Raw genomic sequence first — 27,534 nt, forward strand, 5'->3', positions numbered from 1 at the left:
CTGGAGTGATTCCCTAACAGACAGAAGGATCAATTTAAGGGTGATCACTCCCATTAAAGTGACCCTTTCTGGTGTGATACCCTTTGCAGCCATCTGATCTCACCCTTAGCTCTGCTGGCCATGTTCTGCAGGAATACAGGCCAAAAACAGGGTGTGGTCAGGAGAAAGCCAAGTCATGCTACCCTGTTTCCCCGAAAATAAGACCTAGTATGATTTTTCAGGATGTTCATAATATAAGTCCTACCCCAAAAATAAGCACAAGTTAAGGGAAACCCCGCTCTCCACCCTTGTGCAGCAACTAGAAGATGACATGACTGTAAAATAAAACATCTCCTGAAAATAAGCCCTAATGTGTTTTTTTGTAGCAAAAATTAATATAAGACCCTGTCTTATTTTCGGGGAAACACGGTAGATCAAATCTCTTCCAGCTTTGGCTCAGAGCCCTAATGCTGGCATGAAGTCCAGCCAGGGTGAGGATAGTCCTAAGTACCACCCTGGAGTGCAACAGTATTTTATTATTATTATTTATTTAAAATATTTTTTACCCTGCCTTTCGTCTTTAAAGGACCCAAGGCGGCTTACATCAGTAAAAGTCAATATTTAAACGCTAACAACAGTAAGAACACAAATATTAAAACATTTTCAGATGCCCTGCTTACTGGCCACAGAGCTATCCTCTGTGTGTCATCCTTTTACAAGCTGAAATTTGGGGGCAAATCGGGGGGGAAACTTATTAATTCAAGTTAGAAATAGTTATTATAAAGTGATTTTCATGGGGTGTCACCAAATATCAGTGGCCAACCTGGAAAATCTTGTTAGAACCAACATTTGGGCCTTACGTTAAGTAGCTTTCCTGGTTTGCTTTCAAATTTCAGTGGCATAGTTGCTTCCAAACCTGTGGACCTCGTTAGGGTTGCTGTTGTTGTTTTTTTCTGAGGGGGAGGGAAGCAACGCTGTCAAAATAGCTTTGTGAGTTACAAGCAAACTATGGGCTTCATACTGCCAATTCTGTAAGATAGACCTAGAAAGGAGAGTCTTTTGCTTTGTGAGAGCCTAAGAAAAATTACCCAGCTGCCCCCTGCTGGCCAGGCTTGACTGCACAGCCCTAAATTCAGAACTTATCAGCCAGCAGGATCCAGTACGGTCTGAACCATGGAACTCACTCAGCCAGTCCCTCTCTGACTCAGATTGAGCTACCTCGTAAGACTGTTGTGGGTATAAGGTGGGAAAACAAAGGAGTCATGCAGGCCACCTGGAGCTCTTTTCAAGAAAGGTGTTATACAGGTAATAAACAATAAAGTTTTTTTTTCACTACACCATTTTTCAATACAGCTGTTGATGAACTACAAATCCCATCATCCGAACTACAAATCCCTACTCTAAGCAGGCCAGATGCCCCCAAGGTTTGGCACAAGATGGTATTCCTCCTTCTGCCATAGAACTGGGAACCCAGTCAGGTTTTGTAAGTAGCACGGAAAAAGGTTGTTACCACGCCATCCTGCGTTTTGCTTCAGGCAGCGAAATGCCTTGGGTGGCTCCTGCTCGGCTTATCCTTCCCAGCTCTAAAAAAAACAATTGGCCTTTAACTACAATCCAAAAGACTTAGGCTTTTGTACTCCTGAGGTCGTGTTGGAAGTTCAAAGCAGCACATGACAAACCTCTCTGGCTGAACCTTCCGTCATGTGCTGTTCTCCATAAGCTCTCTTTCAATATGTGTGGTCAGTAACTACGGAAGAGAAGGTTCCTGTACAATGATAGTCTCGTCATGGGGTTGATGCATCTCGTCATGGGGTTGAGGCAGTGATGGCTTGTGACCAGGGGTGGGGGTGGGTGCCTCCTGAAATTTTGTGAGTGACACTTCCACACACACGCACACACACACCCCAGTCTATGAGCTGTCCATGCACCGAGGCATGGCAATCGCCAGAGAAAAGCATGGCCTTGAACTTTTTATAGCAGACTGGCATGGAAATCAGCAATGTAAACCTGTTATTGTGGTGGTGTTGGTTGGTTGGTTGGTTGGTTGGTTGGTTGGTTGGTTGGTTGGTTGGTTGGTTGGTTGGTTGGTTGGTTGGTTGGTTGGTTGGTTGATTGGTTGGATGGATGGATGGATGGATGGATGGATGGATGGATGGATGGATGGATGGATGGATGGATGGATGGATGGATGGATGGATGGATGGATGGCCGATTGGTTGTTGTTGTTGTTGGACACAGAAACAAACAAGTGCAGTGCAGTGCCTGGAGTGTTGATCTGGGATCCAGGCTCAAGTTCCTGATGAGCCATGAAATGCACTGGCTGTTCTTCATCCAGTCACTCTCTCTGAGCCTGGTCTTTCTCAAAGGATTATGTGGAGATCAGGAGACTCATGTACCTTGCCTTTAGTTCCTTGGAAGAAAAGGGAGGATGAGGAAGATGACTTGAAGAGGACAGGACCCCTGTTGGCAGGCCTTCCCACCTTTCCCCCTGAGGCCCAGAAATTCCCAGCCTCAAGCTCGCCTGTTGATTGAGGAGAATCTCAAATCCTTTGGGAGGGAGTAACAGAAGATGGAGAAACAGGAAAAATATGGAGGAGAGGGAAAATGAAAAAAGAACAGCCCCCAAATGAGGTTAGAGGAAGCATGGAGAAGGGCATAAAGGAGGAGGAAAATGAGGGAGAGAGGAAGGAGAACAAGAAAAGTGAAGACAACATTGGGAAGGATGTAGTGGAAGAACAGGCAGTGGATATAAACCTGGTTGAGATAAGGGAATCAGAGAAAGTTTAATCCATTGAAGAGAGGGAAGGAAGACCCCCCCCCCGGACAGGGGAGCCAGTCATCGGGTTACAGATAGTCCAACTCCTGCAAAAGCCCTCATCATGAGGTGAAAGAGAAAGACAGGAGAAAAAACACTGGGGACAAGAGCTACGTTCAACAGGGAGACCTGGCACTGTCATGATGCCCTGAACCAAGACCCAGGAGAGGGGCTGCCAAACACCCCTAGTTCAAGAAAGCCCAACAGGGAGGAGAGAGGAGTCAATCACCTATATCCAGTGGGACTGTATAAGACACCCCTGATGCAGCAGCCCCCTCTCTGGCTTAAATGAAACCAGCACAAGAAGTAACAATAGATGTCATCTGTCACCGTCTGTTGCCAACTTTTATTTATTATGTAGTAATTCCAGTGTCCACTTTCTATTTCAGTATAGTCTGGTGTCTTGGAATTTCAGTTTGGGATCTTCTCATTAGAAAGAAATGGATGATTATCTGATGGTTGTGTATGGCTGGGGAACAGTATCAGTCAGTTCCTATAGCCGTTTGTGTATGATCTGCAATGGTCACACTTAATTGCATCTAGTTGACAAGGTGCCGAGGCCTATCACAATCATGCCATTGGGTGCATGGACAGGAATATGATGGAGATATGCCTCAGCACCTTGTCAATTAGCTTCAAACCTGCATCCTGCAACCTTGGTGGCTGGTGAAGAATTGTGGTCAGCGGGAATCACTTCCTCCATCACTCGAGGAGTCATATCCCAAGTCTCATAATCAATAACAATAATATTGAAACCAATTTATGCAATTGCTATCAGATAAAACCTGGATTCTGAAACGCAAGTGAAAAGAAAGCCTGAAATACACAAAATTATACAAATTAGGGCAATGTACACAATTTGCTCTTGATATGCTTAATTTATTATAAATGTCATTTCTACACACCCCCCCCCCTTTATATATATATAGAGAGAGAGAGTGAAAAGTTATTCCCTATGACATCTTGGGGCTTCTTCTTTCTGCTTGTTCTGAGGCTGCATTGCTGAAATCTCAAAGACTCCCTTTGCTCAAACCTGCAACAATGAGGGCCAGAAACTTATTTTAAAAATAAAATAAAATAAAACAAAATGAGAATGAAATTTAACAGTTCGAACACTGATCACAATGCCACATCTCTGGCTTTTTCTGTGCTTTTGTCAAAGCAGAGGATCAAGCCCCATGTGAAAAGAAAATACCTATCATCTGCTATTATGCCTTTGTTCCAGGGACACAGATTCTGTCAAGCTCTGTGCCCGAATCATCAGATTTTTGAAACAAAACCTCTGTTTACATCCCAAGGACCTGCTACAAAACAAAAAGCAAGCCTTCGAGAATACAAAAAGCAAGGCAATTTGCAACATGCAGAGAGAAGTGAGCTCACGCTTTGTTAAACAGATGCTTTTTATTTCTCAGTGGGGGATTCTGCTTCTAATAACGTGCTAACTGTGTCATCTGGTTTGGGTCCAAGAATCCGGATCGTTTGGACTGCACTGGAGATGAAATGGAGTTACACAGAAGAAAAAAGCAGAATAAGGCTAACGAAGAAACTGGAATTCTCAGGTAACTACTTGTGTTTTGTGTGTGTGTGTGTGTGTGTGGGTCTGACAGCATATTGAGATAGATTTATGCTGAGCAATGATAGACAGAAGGTAGGCGTCTTTTTCAACAGCCAAGAGCCTCAAGCGGTTGATGTTTCTAATAGTATGCAGTCAAGCAGAGCTAAGACAGCAAGCTGTACAGCTAAACTATGCCATGTGAAAGTTTGAGACATACTTTGATGGAGACAGGGAGGCTTAAAAATACTCTTCATTTCTGTAATCTTAAATAGTGCCACCGCACTATAGATGCCACAAGACCAGCTTGAGTTTATAGGGGAAATCTTGTTCTCTTGGTCTGAACCATGGTAGCTAAACTCAACCTTCCCTGTTTCTGTTTTTTGAAAGGAACTTTTTGGGGAGGAAACGTCAATGAAAAGAGGCTGAGCACATGGGTCATGTAGGGCAGCCATTTCCACATCACCAAAAAGAAAAAGGAAAGGGGATCCTGATTTGCACCAAAAGGTACATCCTAATTCTTACACGTCTATTAGTTTTGCTGCTCTAAATCCCTTCCTCCCCAATAGTGAAGGTTGATGACTCCAGTTTTATTAAGGGCAGAGAGTCCCCTCCAGCTTTCCGTATTTGCAAGAGCTCTCCAAGGTCCTGAAGCCCACTCTTCAAAAATACGTTGCACCTCTTGTAAAATTGAGGCCAAAACCTGGAGCAGATTCACCAGCAGGTGCAGACCTTCCCACAGGTTCTCTCCCTCTCCCCTCCCTTCTTGAACTTCTAGTGCACAATCACAACATACATGCACTCAGCCAATGATGTAGGGTGGATTTTTAAAATTTTGTTGAACTACAAATCCCATAATTCTCCATTCTGTCGTTCCACCTGGCAGACAGACACCTGAATGTGATACACTGGGAGGCCTAGCATTCTTTTAGGAAAGAAAGCTTCCAGGTAGCAGTGTGGCAGGAACGGGAAGCCTGGGCAGAGCTAGGCCTCGGTCAACCTCAAAGCCTTCCAGCCACATTTAGGTGTCTGTAAAGTACCTATCTGCCAGGTAAAACTCCAAGAATGGAGAATTATGGGATTTGTAGCTCAAGAAATCCAAAAAGCTCATTCCTACCAATGACTTCTTGGTGCAGCAGGGAAATTTGTAGCCAGTATTCAAAACCACTCAATAAAAAGCAAATTAGGTTTTCTTCTCCTCTGGCACTCCCCCCCCCCCTGGATTTGTCTGTCTGCAGAGAAACACCCCTCAGGCTTGGAGAGTCCGCAGCCGTAGGCATCATAGGGCAAACTCTTGTTGAGTAAAAGTTACACAACGGGACAACTGGATCAAATTGGGGAAATAACTGATTGATAAATTGAAATCTACCTATCATTCCTCATCAGGTTCAGAGGCTCCCTTACGGCTCCTTTTTGCCTTATTTATTTATTTATTTTATTTATATCCTGCCTATCTAGTCACTTAAGACCACTCTAGGTGGCTTACAACAAGCGTGATACAATATAATTAAAACAATTTTGAAAGGGGGACAAACTTTGGACAAGATGGAACAGACACTAGGAGAGAGGAAAAAATAGGGAAAATCAGGAATTGGTTGAGGGGAAGGCCTGCCGAAACATCAGTGTTTTTAATTGTTTTTTAAAAATACCCAGCGAGGAAGCCGCGCGAATGTCAGGGGGAAGGTTATTCCAGAGGTGAGGAGCCACCGCCGAGAAGGCCCTTAGTGGAAGCCTTTGGGATGGGGGGGGGGAGCTTTTAATAGTCAAACGTAGCCAGCAGTCCCAATCCTGGCAGTGGCAATGCAGTGGCAAATTTTGACTATTAAAGGTTTCCCCTCCACCATTCCGAGGCTCCCGAAGGCTTCTCCAGGGATATGGATATAGAACCCTGGGGAGCTACAGAGCCTGAAAATGGGTGAGGGGAAAGAAGAACCTATCAGTTAGTTTAAATTAATTATGTCTGGTGCCACATCCATGTTTATACCCACATAACTTTGTGCAAGAGGATTTTGCCCATAGTCTCGGTTATTCTCTCTCCCTCTCTCTATTAGATCACCCAGGGGTTTTTTTTAAAACATGTTTTTAAGCAATATACTTTTGTTCTGCCCTAGAAGGTAAACCAGAACCTACGGAAACCATTGGCAGTCAGGCACAGCCTGAAACAGCAAGCTGATAAATAGACACCTAAGTTGTTTGATGCCCCATTATAACATTTATGAATAGTCCAAGATCTCCTGGAAATAAACAGGACTGGCATCCTCTCAGAGATGCTTTCTGACTCCCCTGTTGCTTCCCACAGCAGCTGAGACATCAACAATTAAAGTCTGTGGGCCCCATTCTTTTCAACACAAAAATACAGGATTTGAACAGACCTCCATCCACAGATAACACAACAATGCTTTCTCTCTCCTCCTGTCTCCCAAATGCATCTAACCCAACAAAGCCTGAATATTCTGCTTCTCAGAAACAGAGGAGGTAAGTGCTAAAGAGCACTTCAGCACTGAAAAGCTGAAAGCACACATGAATAGGCAGTAATATTTGTTGCTCTGGACGTGATTTTAAAAAAAAGCAGATGGGAGATTGGAACGCGTTTGAGTGTTTGTCACTATGGAACTTCACTCACCTGTATTGTATAAGTATTTACATCGTCATTTAGTCGTGTCTGACTCTTCGTGACCCCATGGACCAGAGCACGCCAGGCCCTCCTATCTTCCGCTGCCTCCCGGAGTTGGGTCAAATTCATGTTGGTCGCTTCGATGACCCTGTCCAACCATCTCATCCTCTCTCGTCCCCTTCTCCTCTTGCCCTCACACTTTCCTAACATCAGGGTCTTTTCCAGGGAGTCTTCTCTTCTCATGAGTTGAGAAGACTCCTTGGAAAAGACCTTGATGTTAGGAAAGTATTAACATAGGCATCCTTCAGTCTCGAGAGACTATGGTAACATACTCTGAATCGAGGAGTGTCCTCTCGAGAGCATGAAGCCTGGGTAAGGTAATATGGAGGATAGGCTGTTACCCAAGCAGCAGATCCCCCCTCTCCACATTGCTGAAATGGTCCAATGGAAAGGCAAGAGCCAATACAACTGGTTCCAGCAATGTCGCAGGAGTTGGCAGAACGACACATGCTGCCTTCGGGACTCCAGCTCCGGATTTTGCCTCGAGGTTAACTCCTGAAGCCTTTTCCATGAGTGGATATAGCCACAAGGCAGTGGAGGTTTGAAATTGGAGTTTTCCTTCTCCTAGATGGGCTGCCTTCCATGGCTGACGAGCCCCACCTACCCGGCAAAGTATTAACACTGGTGCTTAAAATGATTTTTGATGATGGTGAAGGACACTGATGATGATGATGATGATGATGACGACAACGAAGATGATGACGACGATGACGATCTATTATGTGCTCCCTCTTTCCTGTGCCAAGGAAAGCTACACTGACCTCTGTACCATTTGTGCTAATTAAGTGGGTTTTGAACACCTAATGATCCGCTATTGAGGAAGGGGCTTTGATCAGGCAGGTGATTTTTTTTTTCTTTTACTCGTGTGATTTTAAAATGCTTTTCATTAACTTGCATTTTACTGTGATGGATTTTCTAACTGTGTTTTAATGCAATAACTTTGTATCTTTTAAATCTCTTCCTTTTAGACTCTGGCTGGGAGCCACCCTGAGTCCCAATTTTTGGAGACAGGCAAGATATATATCAAACAACGAGAGGTGCTATTACTTCTTTAATGAATAATGCTGAATCTCAGTATGGCATGGCTGGACTCAGAAGTAAAGGCAAATATGAGTTTGTGCTATGAAAATATCCTTTAGAGAATACTGGACACATATATGCTATTCTCTCTGTTTTCCCTCTCTCTGCTGTAGTGATCAAGTCACAGTCAGCTTGCCTGGATATGAAACTAATGCTCCATCCTGGTTAGTTATAACTAACTATGGTTTGTTCAACCCACTGTTTCTAATATCCAAATGTAACAAGAAACTGCCATTTGTTCCCAATTTATTGAAAGATTTAAACTTCCTCAGCTCAATGCAGGCATTCTAAATCAGCTGAACTCACAACATGTATATGGGAGGGATCTAGCACTGCGATTCTCTGCTATCCATGGACACTCCCCCCCCCCAAGGATCTGGCTCACATGGAGAGTTTCCACAAACAGCAGACCTCTCTGCCTGCAGATATATTGCCCTCCACGAGGAGGAGGGCTATAGAAGTGATGAAAAAGGAGGCAGAGCTAAAGAACTCCCATCTACATGGGAGTGAGTTCAGTCAAATTTGTAATGCTTGAATTGGGTCCTTCTTTTCTGGAAAGGAAAAGAACCTTGAGGTTCACTTCTAGTAGGAATCCATTGCTTCCTGTTATATCTGAGTGAGGAGTTGGACAGGGAGAAAAGTTTCCCTTTACGCTTTTATTCGTTTCTAACACAGTGGTACCCAGGTTCATGGTAGCATGATTGGTGGGATCTGAGAAAAGAAAGCTGGAAAACCAGAGATCTGTAGATCGACCCAGGCCTTGGTTTTTGCCATGGAGTTTATTCCTTTCAATTTTGTTTGATCCACCTTCAGCAGGATGAATGCTCATGTCATGAACCCAAGGGATGAGAAACTGTAGCCCTCTAGATGCTAAGCTGCAACTCCAGTGCTCTAGCCATGAACATCTAATGCCTAACACTCTCCACTCCTGATGTAGTCAGTCCTGTAGATCTCTCTCTCTCTCTCTCACTCTGACTCTTTTTTCAGATTTAAGGGATTGAAGGACTAACTCTTTGACAGAGGCCAGGAGGGGACAGGCCACTGCATATGTTCAGAAGCCGTGGGCCTGGCTACTGCCCTCTTGCCCCATCCACTGCACCTCCCAGCCACACCCCCGGTGCCACCACGCACTGTTGTCCTCAGAAACAAGCCTCAGGCTCAGCTTCCCTTCCAGGAGCCAGACCTGCTGCTTTGGGGCATGCTCAGACTTCTGGTTCTGAGCCACGAGTTGAGTGCTCGTCATTGGAGGAAAAAACCCAAGTCAAGTCCAAGTCAAGTAGGTGGTATGACTTAAGTCAGAGTCAACAATGAGCTTTGACTTGCGAGTCCCCATTGCTGTTAATAAGACACCATGGGAGTTCCTACGGATAGCTCTTAGCAGAGAATCAGGACCTCCTGTCCATGTGGTCCAAAGCAGATCCCGGTCGCTTTATCAGAATACTTCAAAAATCCAGTCTTCCTAGATGTTCCTAGGTGATTGCGCACATCTCTCTGTGCAGCTTATTCCACAACAAAGGTCTGCTTCTGATTGGGGTTGGCTGGGTGTGTTCCCTGGTGTTCATTCTCTCTCATTTCCTTCTCTGACAACATTATCCTCTCTGGCACGCCAATCTTTCAGTGCTACATGCCTGAGACATCATATATGCAAATGAAGCTATGCTTGCCCAACTGACCAATTAAAATGGGTTGGGGGGGGGAAGCAGGCTAAATTACCAAATGTAGACAGAGGCAAACTTGTGTTTGGATGAACAGATAGTCTTTTGCACTTCATGAACCTCTACTTTTAATGATGTGTCAACTGTATTAGTTAATTTGTCTCTCAGCTCTAGGCAGTTCATCCTTATGGACACATTTTCATCCACATACCCAACTTTTGGAAAGCATCTCACATATGAAATATAAAATATAGAAGGATTACGATTTCTGTTTGCAAAACAGAAATCACTGCGGCATAGTCACCTTCGTGTTTGTATTGTGGATGAAGGGAGGTTTCAGTCTCAGGAAGATAAATCTCTTAAGAGGATCAGAAAACTGCAACTTAGGAGTAATGGAAAGCTGGCACAAAAATGTGTCTCTTTTCTCTGCTAAAACAGTGTTTTAAATACAATTACTGCTTTGTCACTGTCCAAATCCCCGACTCTAAGGCACTGGGTCAAATCTGTTTTTCCATTATCCTCCACAAACATAGACAGTATAACCCTTATTATTTAAGTGCAGACATAGCCAGATGCAACATATATTCATTTTTAATATGGCACATATGTCTCTGGCTGTTATCGACGTGGCACTTGTTTCTTCCGATTGGTCCCTCATAAACTGGAACTCTGTAGGTTTTGGTAAACTGGTAAATTATAAGAGAATTAATTTTTTTAAAAAAACAAGCCACAGGAAGGGAACTCAGAGAAGAAGGAAACTGGATGTCAAAAATACAGCAAAGGATCAAAGATTCATAGAATTGTAAAATTATAAGGGTCATCTAATCCAACCTCCTGCTGATGCATGAAATCCCCAGCTAAAGTAAAATTTGGACAGACAGATGGTCATCCAACCTCAGCTAAAAATTTCCAGACCAGGCAAGTCTGTTTCACTAATTGAACACCTTGTAGTAGGGATGTACAGTAGCACCCAAACCTGCTCCATGTCCACATACGGGCACAGCCCACCTCGAGCCCTTTTGGAGGTAGTTCCAGGCAATACTTGCCCAGGTCCATGCCAGTATTTGTTCATTTGCAGTTCTCTGGAGGAAAAAATCCCATTCCCATCACTGGAAAATGCAAACAGCAAGGCCTGGTCATAGATTGAAAAAAGAGCAATTTTCTGTTCTGTCTGGGAGAATCCTGAGCAGGAAAGATATCATCCTGCACAGGAACTGTTACAATCCTGTGCAGATGAGTTTCACCACCACCACCACCACCACCACCACCACCAAAATGCCTATGAAACAGAAATTGTGCTAGATTTCCTGTGAGATTTCTTGGGTGGGTGGGGGAATATTTGCTCAGATAAATCTTTCTAGGAGAAGAAAAAAATAGGGTTTTTAATGGTTATTTTTCAACAATGAGAGAATGGAAGAGTGAATTCTTGTATGTTTCCCTGACTTGCCCTTTTTGGAAAGGTGAAGAGTGATGCAAGATTGCTCTACTGGGAAAATCCATCACAAGGAATCTAAAAAGTGTGTGTTGTATGGACAGTGAATGCTCTGTGAATCAACTGCTGAATAATAAAACAACATGTACGTAAAACTAATTGAGTCAAGAATTCTACTCTAGTAGAGACTAGAAAAAGCGAAATGGTTCATGTGTGTATATAAGTAGTATAAACCAAGGGTGCCACCAGTATTTCCTTGTTCCCCTGTATCCTTGACAAACTCCTAATTTTGGACTTAAAAACAACCTTCTTGCCCTATACATAGTGCAGAAGCAACATTGCTTCGTTGTCACAAACCAACCTCTTTAATGCTCATGGGGAGGCTTCTTCTACTCGTAAACAAGTAGATCTAGCATGACCTACAACATGCAACATTAAAAATCAAACTTTTCTCGAGAGTCTCAGGGTGTCATGATGGTGGGGAGGTCTTCATGTGTGGCCTCCTGCCCTCTGCACATTGGTCATCCCTGGTGTAAATGGTATGACTGAGCTGTGTGAGAGAGAGACGGCTCATCCACACGAGGTGTGTGGCTTGGGTTGATGTCGGTTGGAGCCGTGGCTCCTTTCCCCACAGACAGAGACTCAGTCCAAGTTTCCATAGCTGTTAGTTAATTTTCCTGCAATATCATATGGATTCTTCCCATTTCAATGCCAACATCCTCCCCCTCTTATACCCTCCCCAGTCCCCATGCTGTTTCCACCTCTTGCTTCTTTATTCCCCCTGGCAATTGCCTTTCACAGCCTTTGTACAGTCTACCACTAGGTAGCTTTTCTGCCTACTAAAGACTGGCGCATGCCAGAATGACTTTTATGGCAAAAATAAATAAGTAACAATAATAACCCTGTTCCCAAGTGAGCAAAAACAAGCCTGAAAGTGGAAGTGAGTGATCTGAGTCTCCAGTAAGGTAAAGGTAAAGGTTTCCCAGTCGTGTCCGACTCTAGAGGATGGTGCTCATCCCCATAGAGCCAGTGTTTGTCCGAAGACAATCTTCTGTGGTCACGTGGCCAGCGTGACTGGACACGGAATGCCGTTACCTTCCCACCATGGAGGTACCTATTTATCTACTCGCATTTTGCATTTTGCATGCTTTTGAACCACTAGGTTGGCGGGAGCTGGGACAAGCGACAGGGGCTCACTCCGACGCATGGATTCGATCTTATGACTGCAGATCTTCTGACCTTGCAGCACAGAGGCTTCTGCGGTTTATCCCGCAGCACCACGACGTCCCTTTTGAGTCTCCAGTAACATCATGTAAATCAGTAGTTCCCAACCTTGGGTGACCCAGGTGTTCTTGGACTGCAACTCCCAGAAGCCTTCACCACTAATTGTGCTGGCCAAGGTTTCTGGGAGTTGTAGTCCAAGAACATCTGAGTCACCCAAGGTTGGGAACTACAGATGTAAATCCATCAAATAAACCCAAATTGACGGGCAATGGAACCGGGGGTGAATAAATTGCAGAGATCAGGAGCCCAGACAAGACCAGTGATGGCTCATGGCTTGGGGTAGCTGTGGGCTCCCCAAAATCTTGAGGAGCGGTGCCCATCATTCTGGTCTAGGAGCCACCTACAATGGCTCTAACCTTGTCCATTGATGGCATGTGACCCATGACAAGTTTCTTCAGTGTAATCCTTGGGCCAAGCACTTTTCCATCCCTTCATCGGGCTATCCAACTTTATGATCTATCTAGCATACCACAGTGACTGGACTCTGTTGTTCTCTTTACTTGTTTCTCCCAACAGCTATTAGATGATTTTATGACACAGTTGTATGATTCTCTTATCACATTCTTTCTCTTCATGCTTATCTGACTGAAAACAGAAGAAGGGATGTTGAAGTAATTTTACAGAGGCCCAGAAGTGTAAGAACAAGACTTCGGTTTACTCACTACGTAAAGGACAAAAGCTCTCTTCAATATGCACATCAAAGGAAAGGATGATGAGAAAAAGTGATCTGTTTCTCAATTCATTGATTCCCCCCATATTAATTATCATTCATTTCAACGAGTAACTGTCATTTCAACAATAATTATTGTTACAGACATTTTAAGCAACCTTAATGAATGACTGGAAGAAAGATTTTTTAAAAATTACATATGAAGGACCCTAGCAATGCAATTGTAAATATTTTACATGGAGCTAAGTCCTACTGACTAATCCAGGTCTCAAACTCTAGCAAAGTATGATTATAGTACTGCAATTTAAGGTTCTAATGTTAAGCCCACTTATTTGAGATTAAGTAGGATTTACTTCTGAGGAGACACAAGAGGGATTTCAGTCTAAATGCTTCTCCAGGGAGAATACAATGGCATTTAAAAAGATTTGTAGTAATTGTTGAATAAATTATCTGTTTATAGCCTTCTTTTCTTTATAAAATGGTCTCCGGATGCTTACAAGTAGTTCATAGGATGCATAGAAGTGATTAAAATTGTGAAATAGAAATGAGATTATATCAATACTTGATTATATACATGCAGAGTGCAAATCTTATGTCTCTACTCAGGATGGGGTAAGCCAGAGTAAGCCATCATCCCACTCCTTCAAACATCTATAATGGTTCTAGCTTTGCCCATTGACAGCACGTGACCCATGACACATTTCTTCAGAGCCAGGGCGATCCTTGCCCATCTCTTTACAAAGCTGTCCAAATTTATAATCTATCTATGTAGCTTACCACTGATCAAGCATGAGTTCATTGAGATTTATTCCCAAGAAGAGGTGATGTTAAAGCATTTCACCTTGCCTGGAATTGTGCCTTAAGCCACTGGGTCAATGAAAATGGTAAATGGCTGGAAGAGAGTCAGATCTGCCAGCTTCAGAATCTATGAAGGTAGCAGCAAGATTATTTGATTTTATGCCTACAGTATAGCCTGCAATTTGGTTCAAGAGACAAATGGTAAACATAACTCGCATAGTCGTACAACAAACTGTGACAGTCCCAGAAAGTTTAGATTTCTTGCTGGCTGTATTTTTGAAAACTTAAAACCATGGGCCATAAAGAGTAGCTAGAGGGTCTTAATGACAGCACTTCAATTATTTGTAATGGGATAAGATTGTGCAGTAAGCTAATATTTTAAGACGTTCCGTGAGTAGAAGTGTCACCTGAGCAGATGATTAACATTCAGCAAGCAAAGCAAAAACATTCTGAAGCTGATTGCAAATAAATATGCAGTTTTCTGTCATTGCAAATTATGCAATAAATATATAAATATATGCATCTATCCAAATACAGGGTTATCTCTTGAGGCTACCATATATAGCCTATCGCTATGCTTGTCTTATTTATTTGGTGCATTTATATCTCTCTTTCCCTCAATGAGCTCAAAGCTTTCCTCCCCATTTGATGTTCTCAGGTAGGTCATGTTGAGAAGGTTTGACTGGCCCAAAGCCATCCAGAGAATCCTGTAACTCTATGGAGATTAGAACGTGGTGCTCCAAAATGTCAATCCTGCACTGTAACTACTATACACACACCCAGTGGTGGGATTCAGCAGGTTCGCACCAGTTCTACAGAACTGGTAGCTAATGTATTATTGATTCTGCAGAACCGTTTGTTGGCCTGCTGAATCCCACCACTGCACACACCCCTAAGCTCTCACCATGCTGGGTCTGTTTAGTTATTATTTATTTAAAATATCTCTATCCCGCCTTCCTCTTAAAAGAAAAAGACCCAAATATACTGTAAGGTCTATGAGCCTAATCATGCATAAACGTTGAGGGCCTTTCAAAAACAGAAGCCCAGTAGTGGCAACTTTGAGACCAAGCTATCTGAAAGAACATATTCTCTTGCACAAATCTATAAAGGATTTGTGATCTTTCTTAGGGTCTTCATAGGCATGTTTGGTGGGGATGCAAGAGGAGACCTAAGTAGGGAGGTGGATCTTGTAGATTGTCACTCTCGGTGAAAAACAAGGGAAAAATCATTCCTTCATAATTGCAGGGTTGGTAAATTGAGTACCCAGCTTGCTGGAGGGGGGTGGGCGGTCAATGTATAGCCTGCATAATTAAATTATATTCCCCCCAAAGTGGTTTAAGTACTATGGGGTGCTATATAAGCAGCACACTTTGCTTTTATAGATTTACAGTGGTGCCTCGCTAGACGATGATAATCCGTTCCACTGAAATAGCTGTTTAGCAAAATCATTGTCTAGCGAAAAGCATTTCCCTATTGGAGTGCATTGAAACCTGTTTAATACGTTCCAATGGGGAAGAATCATCGTTGTCTAGCGAAGATCAGCCGTAGGAAAGCCGCTTTGCGCACCGCCGATCAGTTGTTTAAATAGCTGTCTTGCGAAGCCTAGGTCCCAAAAACACCCGTTTCGCGAGCGCGAAGGGAGCTGTCAAAATCGTTGTCTAGCAAAAATTGGTTTGCGAAGCAGGGACCAAACATTGTCCAGCAAAATTCCCCCATAGGAATCACTGCTTTGTGAATCACTATAGCGATGACAAAAAGTCAATGTCTAGCAAAAAAAAAAAAACCTGTCATGCGGGGTAACTGTCTAGCAAGGCACCACTGTATTTGATGTTTCAAGGTCGTCCAGAGGAAAAACCAATCTATGCATTATTATACGAATTCCTGGGTCAAAAGGCATCTATCTTGTTTTCTCCCTCCCTGGAGGAGAGCACTGGGGTAGACAGAACTGGGCTGCTCCTTCTGCAAAAGAAAAGGCAAAAACAGAAGACAAAACACCACCCCAAAATAATTTTTAAAATGGGGGAACAACAACAACACTGGAATCTTATTTTCATGGAAGACTGCAAAAACTTTTGCTGGGCTGACGAATGGGGTGGGGAGGCTCAGTGAGAAGTTGTAAGAACTGACAGATTACCAGGAATTTTTAAAAAATTCAAATATTTTTCATCCTCCTCCTAAGTGGCTGCTCTTAGCTCAAGCTTCCTTCTTTCCAGTTGTACATCTACCATCAGGTGTAGACCTTTATATTCAAATAGGCTTTAGGACAGTGGTACCCAACCTTGGGCCTCCAGATGTTCTTGGACTACAACTCCCAGAAGCCTTCACTACCACCACTGTTAGCCAGGATTTCTAGGAGTTGAAGTCCAAGAACATCTGGAGGCCCAAGGTTGGGGACCACTGCTTTAGGAAACTGACTGGCTGCAAGGGTTTCTGGTGCCTGAAACAAGCATGTGCTGTGTGTTTCTTTTGTTCTTTTAACTAATTTTGAATTTAGTATTTTGTTTCCAACGTGATGGCAAGTTTACAGTGCAGTGCTTCTGGAAGTGAAAAACAGTCTAAAATAGTCTAATTAGCCCAACATTTTAATTTGTTTTAATTTTAGCTATATTTCATATGCTCCTATAATTTTAAATTGTGCAATGCTCAGATACAAAGAAAGAAGAAATAAGATAGCACATTTAATTGGACTGATTGGCCTGCATCCTGTTCAATGGTGCATACATGGAACTGCAAACACAGAAGCAGCTGTTGTTGTGTGCAGACAAGCTGCCTCAGACTCATGGTGTGATGAATGGGTGATCTGCATAACGTCCTGTTCTCAACAGCCCTGCTCAGCAATTGTAAACCCAAGAATGTGGCTGCCGCTATGCAAAGCTATCTTGTCCTTTGCTTGATCCCATGGTAGCTGTGAGGCCTGGCAGCTGGATAGATCTTTACACCTTGCTGCAGCTGCTTCTGTATTTGCAGTGATGTGTCTGGAAAACTGAAGAAGATACTGCCTCTTATGTTCCTTAATGTGTAGGTACCATTTAACCAACATGGAAGTGAGAGCTGGACCATAAAGAAGGCTGACCGCCAAAGAATTAATGCTTTTGAATTGTGGTGCTGGAGGAGACTCTTGAGAGTCCCCTGGACTGGAAGGAGAACAAACCTATCCGTTCTGGAGGAAATCAACCCTGAGTGCTCACTGGAAGGACAGATCCTGAAGCTGAGGCTCCAATCCTTTGGCCATCTCATGAGAAGAGAAGACTCCCTGGAAAAGGGATGTTGGGAAAGTGTGAAGGCAGGAGGAGAGGGGGATGTCAGAGGACAAGATGGATGGACAGTGTCATCAAAGCTACCAACATGAATTTGACACAACTACGGGAGGCAGTGGAAGACAGGAGGTCCTGGCGTGCTCTGGTCCATGGGGTCACAAAGCCTTGGACATGACTTAACAACTAAACAACAACAACCATTTAACCATCTGATGAATTGCCTTGCGTTCTGTATTGGAAGAAAGGTTAGATGACAGACAGATGGACAGATAGACAGATAGATGAATCATGTAATGACAAGTCAGTTCTGACTAATGGTGACCTTTTCTGGGGTTTCCCACATAGAGAAGACTCAGAAGTGGTTTCCCATTCCTTTCTTCTGGGAACATCCTGGGACTGTGCAGCTTGCCCAAGGCCACACAGGCTTGCTCTACTCACTGGAGGCACAGTGGGGAATTGAACCCTCAATCTCTGGCTCTGCAGCCAGAGATCTAAACTACTGAACTCAATAGCTAGACAGATGTTGTTTTGTACCATCCAATCAGAACTGCTTTATAGGAACCCTAATAAGGTTTTCAAAGTAAGAGAGGTATTTAAGGAATGGGGTTTTTTTTACCTCTTCTCCTCCCCCAGGGAGCTTCCATAGCAAAACCACGGAATCAAAGCCAGGTTTCCTGAGTCCAAGTCCATTACACTGTCTGTTACATCAGACTGGTTATCCCAGATAGATAAATAGATACATTGATTTTGGAATGGGGAAAGGTTGGGAAGGAAATTCTCTCCTAAATTATGCAGTAGTTCTGCAGTTTATTCAATAGTTTGGTTAACAGTGGTTATTCTAAGTGTTTGTTCTAACATATACGTACAGAATGAGGATAGAAAAGATTGTCTTCACTCTGATTTGGCTTTGTCATATCATATTGTCACATTCTTTCTGTGTAGTTATTAGCAAAGCATGGAGGACAACAAGGGGAGCTACACAAGCCCTGCCTGCCATCTTATTTATTTATTTATTGCATTCATACCCCGCCCATCTAGTCAATTGACTACTCTGGGCAGCTTCCAACATATATAATAAAACAATATAAAATATAACAACATTATAGACATTAGTAATCAAATTATTCAAGATGGAAAGAGATAAGATAAAGTAAATCAAATAGTAACTGAAGGGAAGGCCTGCCTAAACAGACAGGTTTTCAATTGGCTTTTAAAGATGCCCAGCGAAGGGCCCGCATGGATCTCAGGAGGAAGATTATTCCAGATGCGAGGGGCTACCGCCGAGAAGGCCCGGTTTCTTGTTTTTTTTCTTTTGGACCTCCCTTGGCATCAGGCTCCTCAGCTTCACCTCCTGACTAGATCGAGTGATATGGGTAGATTTTGGTGGGAGTAGGCGTTCCGCCAAGTATCGAGGCCCTAAACCGTTTAGGGCTTTGTACGTAAGCATTGAAACTTTGAAGTCAACGCGGAACCGGATGGGCAGCCAATGCAAAGCGGACAGAGTGGGAGAGATATCTTCACCGTCAATATGTGAAAACGACACTCTGAAGAGCAGGAGGCTGTCGTATCCACATGGTTTTGCCATGTGAACAAGAACCTCACAATTGCAAGGTTCTGGATCATGTGTGGGGCTCCACAGATATGCCAGCCTCCCTTCTTCACCTGTTGCCTTCTCACATTTAAAAAAAGAAATGATGAAAGGGGGACCTAAGGCACTCTCCTCATTGTAGGTGGGCTGCACAAGCTAAATCACCATCTTTATGCAGCCATGACTGAGGTGGCACCATGCCGAGAGATCGTACCCTACCTTGCGTTTGCAAAAATGCGAGTTCCCTTTTCTCAGGTAAGGCTCTTGCTCTAAGCTGGGGAAACTTGCCTCTGTGTGTGAAAAAGAGCACTGCTGGATCCAGTCTACATTCATGTTCCAACCGTTTTCTTCCTGGTGTGTGTGTGTGTGCATGTGTATAGAATGATATTTGTTTACAGTAGAAACAAAAGGAGAACCAGCGGTACCTTCTAAAGTGTTCCTGAAGCTAAAGTTAGCCATCTTGTCCATGGTTCCAGCTTCATACTGTGTCAGACTTAAGCAGAATTCAACGTCTGCTGAAGACGGAAGTCTGGGCGTCCGGCCTTTATCATGGTTCCCAGGATTTCGCAGAATAGGACCTTCGGTGGTGCCATTGCAGAGTTCTTGGCGGCTGTTGTACTCTTCAGAATGAGTGCAGATTACCTGCAAGAGATACATAGCATTGATTCAACTGCATTGAAAAGGAATGTGTTTCGACCATGATGATGTCCTGACCAATGCCAGGGGGAAAAATACACTTAATAGCTAAGGAGACAGGAAGATGCTTTACACAGAGTCAATCTTTCAATGCATCTAGCCCAATGTAATTGTATCTGACTCTCTAGTGTTTCAGGCATGGTGCTTTCCTAGACCTAACCCAACACATATCAGATATTCCACAATGTTTTCCCATCTAAATCCTAAGCAGGCCTGACCCTGTTCAGCTTCAAAAAATCAGACAAGTTGGAGTGTACTTAGAGATTTTATGATTCTAAGTGGTTTGTAAAAACCAAAGAAATAATAAATGATAGGAGAGTGTAAGGCTGTTTCTCTAAGGTGCCACAAAGTTGTAGATTGTATTATGAGTGTCGATTGTGTTTAGAGCTGTTTTATGGGTGTTCAGGAACTAGAGGCATAAGTCAAGGATCTATGAATGCACAAATTTATTTCCTTCCTGTTGTTCGCTTGTAACATTTGAATTTTGCTGAATGGGATTCCACCAGAACTGACTTTGCTGTGAATATTACCCATTGGCACCCCACTGATCAATGAAAATGTGCATCCTTAGGTACATTGGTGAGCTGGAATATCTTAATGCCAGAAACTGGAAATTTAAATTTTCACTTTGCTTCCTTGAAAAGGGACCAGACAATTTTTTTAAAAAAATGCATAGATTACATTTGTAGAGTAACAGGTCATTTTTAATACCGCAGGATGCTCTGGACTACAGTAGGAGATGCCACCCTTTTCTGAAATTTCAGAGAGAGGTTCCCTCCCTCCGTCTATGACCTCTCACCAGATGCTCCAATAGAAGCACAAGAACCATATACACCAGGCAGATGTGAGATAATCTGCTCTCATTAAAATCTCACCATAATCCATATCTAGCAGGAGGCTTTAGCTTTGGAGCAGGAGAGTTCTTAATTCCGTCTCAGAGTGCATCATTATGCAGCTTGGCTCTTGATGGATACATTTGTCTCCCAGGCAGATATTCAGTCCTTGCTGGAATCTGATGGAGTTATTAGCCGTAGCTTCCCCACAGTAACATATTTAGCTGTCCCCATCACATACAAAGTAAAGAGGGCATTTGTGTTGTTCAGGTTAGAAATCAATGACCTTTGGGTCACAATCTAACAGATCCCTCTATTATTGATTTGCCCCAGCATGCTTATAGATTTTTTGGAAGGGATATGTGAATAGCATCATTAGAGATGGGCACAAACCGGTTTATCTCAGTTCGTCCCCGTTCGTAAGGGTGGCAACACAGGGGCTGCTGCTTCCCACCCCAGCCTCCTCAGGTTCAATCAGCCCCTCACCAGACCCAGCATGCTAGCTTCCTGCATCTCCTCCACTGATCTTCCAGTCCCGGCAGCAGCTCAGGCTTCTCTGCCCCGCCCCTCTGGGCTGATCTGCCAGTCAAAGAAAGGGGGGAGGAAAGAAGTCTGTGCTCTTGCTTGTGACTGGGAGATTAGCTGAGGAGGTGGAAAAAATAAGCAAGCTTCGCCTACCGAATGACTGGTCCGCTGAGGAGGTGGAGAAAGGGAGCATCAGGGGACTGTGCTGCTACCTTGATGAATGGGTCCATGCTCATCTCTATGACCGATTTTTCTTTTTCTAGACAAGACCATACCAGACATTTCCTTCCCATAGTTAGAGCAGCAGGTGGCATTTCCCCTTCTTCCCAAATCCAAAAGCCTGCTACCCTTGTCAAGGTAAACTTTTTTTTTTTCATGCGCTCTCAAGTCCATTCTGACAGACAGAAAGAATAGGATAGGACAAAACTTTATGACGGTCAAAGACCAGCCACAAATAAAACATCGAAATCTATAAATATACAGAGGTACGCAAAAATATTGGGACCAAATGCGAACACTCGGTTTTGAGGTGAACAACAACACCCTTCTGAACGAGAAAAAAAAGCTACTAATGCAAAAGAAACAAAAAAAAAAAAAAAAGAGGCCCAGAAAGAAAATTGGGAAAAATTGATTCAAGCAGCAAAATCTAGGGATTTGACTCTGTTCTGGCGGCTGATGAAGAAAGAATAATCATGTGCTGTCAAGTCAGTTCAGACTTAGGGTGAAGTTTCCAAGTCCAGAGTACTCAGAAATAGTTTACTATTCTCTTCTTCAAGGGGCAGCCTCGAACTGGCCACCGGTCTGGCTGGCTCTACTCGCTGGAGGCACGAGCAGGAATCAAACTCCTAATCTTAAACATAATCCATTAAATGACGAGGAACTGCTTTACCATTCCATCCAAAATCTGCTATCCGTCATAGCTGCTCCATCTTCTTCATCATAGGACCAGACCCATTTCTACATTCCTCCCTCTGTCCATATCCAAAGATAGGAAGGCTTTATGTTTTGGGCAACGGCTCCAGGAAATCCATAGCCAGCATAGTTGCTGATCATGGTGACCACGGAATCCTGGTAGCTGTAGTCTAGAACACCCAAATAATTTCCCATTCTCTGACTCTTTTCGCTCTTAATGAATGCGGTACCGAAGGCCTGTGTAATTAACGATGTTATTAGCAATCATGCCGTGTGCTTGTTTGTTTGTTTTTATGAATATCATAATAATGGCATTACTAATGCAGGGTTTTTTTTGTGTGTTTTTTTTTGCTTTTTTTTTTTTGCTAATGCTAATTGCTCTCAGGAGGATGCTTATAGGTGGGTTTTGCTTTGCTTGCAGCTGAGGAAGAATTTTAACTTTGCTCCGTACACTCCTGTGCTGTTACAAGCACCATGGGACATACCTGGATGCATTTACATTAAGTCTGCATAAGCACTTCTAGAAATAATTTTTGGAAATAAATATATAGTCACCACCGGTGAGGATGTAAATCCTCACTTATCTGATGATTGCCCACAAAGATGAGGAACGGCAATATTCTTCTCTGCAGTGAAGACAAAGAGGAATTTCTTGGTGCTCTCAGCTGGACTTCTCAGGTTGGCCAAAATGTTGTGTCGCACAAAATATCTGTTCCTTTTCTTCCAAAACTGCCCAATGCACAAAAGTGCAGAATTCACACAGTTGCATGTATTTGCAGATTTCACAAGGAGCCCCAAATGACTGCTGCTTTACGTATAGTAAGCATTGTATGGGTAGATTGACTCTTGCTTAACAGTCAGTCAATCCTGTGTCTTGTGGCACGGTGGTTAAACTGCAGTACTGCAGCCAGGATTCTGCTCAAGACCTGAGTTCAATCACGATGGGCTCACGTAGCCTGATCAAGGTTAACTCAGCCTTCCATCCTTCTGAGATCTTTAAACTGAATGTCCAGCTCACTGGGGGATAGGGGGCAATGTGTGCCCTGCATAGTTGAATTGTAAACTGCCCAGAGAGTGCTTTAAGTTCTGTGTAGAGCAGTATAGAAGCAGCAATCTTGCTGTGCATGGTTGTGTCTTTGCTTCTCAAAAGCAAAGGACACCAGAGACATTATGTGCAAATTACAGGGACTCTGAGGTCTATAGGCTGGAAGCAAGGAATCTTGCATTTCTTAACACATGTCACGATAGCCTAATCAAACATAATAATAAATTTAGAGAATATGATTTCCACCCAGACAAATCATAATGACAAATCTGTGATCAGCTTGCCCATATACTTGGGAATCAACCTACCGTTCAGGGTGCTTGCTTTTGACAGGTACATTCAAGAACCCTATTCTCTCTTCTTATTCTTGATTTTTTAAACCATACATGATGTTGAGAAACTGAAAAATGGGGATAATGTCACTGGGAACCTGTCTTGTAAAACCAGGCCTCTCTGTGTACGGTTGGGAAACTAGCTGGGGGTTTTAATGATCAGTGTCTTCTGGGTCAAAAGGGAAGAGTAAGACCTGTAGCTTATGAATTGGGAAGGAGGCTTTCAACGCCAGGGGTAGTGGGTTTCCTGGTACCGCACAAATCGGAAGATGACTTCAGCTATGTGAGAAGAGAGTGGGACAGCAATTGCTTTTGCCTTCTTGAACATTCAACGGCACTTCATTGATAGCTCAGGAGGAACCTCATGGCACAGTGGTTAAACTGCAGTACTGAAGTCAAGACTCTGCCCCCATCCGGGTTGGATCCGAATGGACTCAGTAGTTGGCTCAAGGTTGACTCAGCCTTCCATCCTTCTGAGGTTGGTAAACTGATACCCAACTCACAGGGGGAGGTAATGTGTAGCCTGTATAATTAAATGAAATTAAATTAAATGATAATGACATTGCAAACCACCCAGCTATGGGGCAATATATAAGCACTATACTTTGCTTTTTGCTTTCTTCTGGAAAGTTCTAGAATGGGGCTATGTGTTATAAGGGACAATGGTGTGGATTCTCTTTCTCTCCACTGCATCTTGTGTAGCTTTACTATCGTTCAAGCATTACTGTCAGAGTCGTTGTAGAAAAATAACTAAAAATCTGGGCTTTGCTTCATGTTGGTATGACAACAGTCTGTCTTGGCAGATCTTGATATCTCCAAAGGAACACCCACTTCTGTATCTCTTCTATCCTCCCTAATAACCATGTTTTTCATGTTTATAAATAAAGTCGATAGCAAGTACAGAACATGAAACATTACACACAGACCATCTACAGCCATCTAACCTACATAGACAATCAGATATAATAATTCAAACCCTGGCAATGACCTCAATTCAACAATGAGTGCCTTGATTTATAGAGAACAGAGGAAGCAGAGCATATGGTTGAAGACTATCCTTGAATTTATCATTTTTAAAGGCAAGAAAGAACCATCATCTCCATATGCACACATTCCTGGATCTCTTTCCTGCTCTTCTCTCCAGAAGAGAATATTTTGGTTTACAAAAGAAAACAGCAGCTCTAGAACCATTCTAGACCCCTTCCTCCCACCCACTATTAATTATGGAAGACTGTGGCAATGGGCACTGCCTATCCAAACATCTGCAAGCCGCTCACATATGCCCACCTCCATCTTTGATTCTGAGGATGCATTTGTTGCTACTAAGTATGCCTGCTCCTCATTGATAGATTTGAATAGATTTTTTTAGGTTTGCTGCTAATCTAAAACAATCAATATCCCATCTGTCTGTCTGTCCGTCTGTCTGTCTGTCTGTCTGTCTCTCCATCCATCCATCCATCCATCCATCCATCCATCCATCCATCCATCCATCCATCCATCCATCCATCCATCCATCCATCCATCCATCCATCCATCCATCCATCCATCCATCCATCCATCCATCCATCATAATTAAATAATATAAATGATACAATCCCTCTTATGCATATACGGTATCCTTTTGGTGAAAGAAGGACACTAAGAATTGGGCATGTTTAGCCTTGACAGGAAATATGAAAGCATTTTTCAAATACCTGAAAGGTAATCATAGAGAGGAGGGACAGGATCTGTTTTCAATTATCCCAGAGTGCAGGACAGGTAACAATGGACTCAAGCTACAGGAAGCCAAATTTAGACTGAATATCAGGAAAAACATCTTAAGTGTTAGAGCAGTAAGACAATGGAACTAATTATTTTGGGAGGTGGTGAGTACTCTAATCTTGGAGACATTCAAGAGAAAATTGAACCACCCTCTGTCAGACCTGCTTTGATTTGGATTCCTGCCTTCAGCAAGAATTTGGACCCAATGGCCTTATAGACCCCTTCCAATTCAATTGTTCTGTGATTCTAATAATTCTAAGAATGAATTCGGCTTCGCTACCTAAAATAGTAGTTTTGCTCTTCTGAGGAAGGTCCCATGGGATGTTTTTTACCTTAGATGCCCCGATGGAGTGAATCTACCCTGTCTGGGATATATCAATGGGCCTTTTCCAGAAAACCTGGCGATCACTTGAAGAGGTTATAACAGAACATCTTCAAAGCTTGAGTTTAGCAAGGTGAGATGTAAACTGTTTTTGGCAGCTTTGATGGCAAGAGCAGGTATCTCTGTAAACATGAAGGAAACATCGCTTGCAAATTCATTTAGTTAAGGAGTAACAACAGTTAGCTGAGGAAAAGACTAAAAGATTGAGGCAGAGGGGGAAAGAAGTCAGCATTTCACCATGCATTCACAGTTATAGTTGTTTCCATGGAAACATTTCCATGGAAGAAAGTCTGTGCTCCTTTCTTTAGAAAAGGGAAAACTGGGTTAGAAATAGATACTTCATATAGCCAGCCATCACCCTCCTCTTTAATTAAAATTTTTGGGGTGTGCCCCAAGCTTTCCTTCTGTTAATTGTCCTTTCTTTATATTAAACTTAAAAAGCTAATTCTCTGTGACTTTTCATCGAAGGAGCTCCTCACCCCCTCATGCAGAAGAAAAAGGTGTGGTTTTTTTGTAAAAAAACACTTCCGCTAATTTGCCAATTTGATTTCCACAGCTCTTTGAAAAGCATTCATTCCCACCCCGCTTTTTTTTTTTAAGTTCCTTTATTTGTCCTGTTATTTGCCTGACCGTGTTCTGGCATGCAGCGCCTCAGATCTGTGGTTTCCTTTGGCACCCAAGTGAGTCTGTTTCTTTTTCTTTTCTTGGTTTCATAGGGAGGGAATCCAAGAATACACAGGGACTGCAGTATTAGAAGAGAGAGCAAGACATGTTTCAACCGAAATCTGAACAAGTCCACCCAAAATCTGTTGAACCAGCATGGCGTGGTGGCCTGAAAGATGGGGCTGCCCTGTGGGAAAACCACATGAAGCTGGGAAACTCTCTGGCTATCCTTATGCTAGTCACTCTTTCTGAGTCAGGTTTACCTCATGGGGTTGTTGTGAGTATAAACAGAGGGGTAGGAGAGCTGTGGACACCACCTTGACATGACTGGAAGAAACGAAATATATAAATGCACACTTATAGAGTCCAGAACACAGCTGGCTCTCTTCATTTATATTTATTTATTTGACTTTTATATCACTCATTTAGTAGCATTCTGGGAATTGTAATCCAAAAAGTCAAGAAAGTAATGCTTTCAAGCTAAGGTTCCCAGATGTTCTTGGACTAAATTCCCTGAAGCCTTTGCCACTAGCTGTGCTGGCCAGAATTTATGGGAGCTACAGTCCAGGAATATCTGGAGACTCAAGGTTGGAAAGCACTGCTCTAGAATAAGACTGTGATTATTTCAATTTTTTTCTCTTGGTGAGAACCAAGTGACCAGACAGACGCCATTTTGACCTCCCGCCATGCACCTGATGTAGCATCACTCGACAGCAGCCTTCTTTGATAACTTCCAGCATGCCTAAACATGCTGGCTCAGTCTAGTGGGAACAGAATTCCAAGACATCTGGAAGGCATCAAATTTCACCCTACACCATTGTTTAAAATCAGCCATCATTATCTCATGTATCCTGAGAAATGGATCTCACAGAGCTAGATTTAGAGAAAAGCTAAGTAAACTGCAGTTTGGGGCATCAGATTATGAAGGACTTTTAAATATCACTTCTACCAACAACAACAACTAAAGCAAAATATCAACAGTAAAAGGGCACCATGGTATGCAGAACACTTCTAATTAATAATATTATTGTGTTGGTTTTTTCAATATTATTTATTTAGTTAGTTATTTAGTTATTTAGTTAGTTAGTCAGTTAGTTAGTTAGTCAGTTAGTTAGTTAGATTAATATTCTGCCCATCTAGAATGGGTCTACTCTGGGCAGTTTACATATAATATAAAATATAAACTAAGATAAAATCCAGATTAATCCAAGATGGGAAAGGGAAAAAGAAAGAGGGGGGAAAAAGAAGAGGAAGAAGAAGAAGGAGAGAAAAGAAAAAGAAGAAAAGGGGAGATAGGCTAGGTAATGTAGGGAAGGCCTGCCTGTATAGCTATGTCTTCAAGTTAGTCTTGAAGGCCCTCAGCAAGGGAGCCAGGTGGATCTCAGCAGGTACGTTGTTCCAAAGCCGAGGGGCCACTGCCAAGAAGGCCTGATTTCTGGTTTGTTCCCACCAGGCCTCTCTTGGCGTTAGGCCCCTCAGCCACACAGCCTGACTAGAGCGGGTGATACAGGTAGAACTGGGTGGAAGAAGGCACTCTTGCCAGGTATCGAGGTCCTAAACCATGAACGGCTTTGAATGTAATGGTTAACACCTTGAAATCA

General features: G+C 43.0%; 1 protein-coding gene and 1 long non-coding RNA gene across 3 annotated transcripts in view; one reads left to right on the forward strand and one right to left on the reverse strand.

Moving 5' to 3' along the window:
• TYR (tyrosinase) overlaps positions 1–27,534 on the reverse strand; it is a 72,173-nt gene that overhangs the window by 35,026 nt on the left and 9,613 nt on the right. Inside the window, exon 2 of the mRNA XM_020810966.3 lies at positions 19,210–19,426. Within this exon, the coding sequence (XP_020666625.3) occupies positions 19,210–19,426 (217 nt within the window). The remainder of the gene's footprint in view (positions 1–19,209; positions 19,427–27,534) is intronic.
• Positions 144–14,584, forward strand: LOC140705385 (uncharacterized). Of its 2 annotated transcripts, none has more exons than XR_012084765.2 (3): positions 144–4,353; positions 4,737–4,853; positions 7,989–14,584. It is a non-coding gene; the product is annotated as an uncharacterized LOC140705385 (long non-coding RNA). The 2 variants fall into 2 exon arrangements; XR_013543432.1 differs by lacking the exon at positions 7,989–14,584 and adding an exon at positions 6,646–6,895.

This window comes from Pogona vitticeps, chromosome 3, assembly GCF_051106095.1.
Source record: "Pogona vitticeps strain Pit_001003342236 chromosome 3, PviZW2.1, whole genome shotgun sequence".
Taxonomy (NCBI): Eukaryota; Metazoa; Chordata; class Lepidosauria; order Squamata; family Agamidae; genus Pogona; species Pogona vitticeps.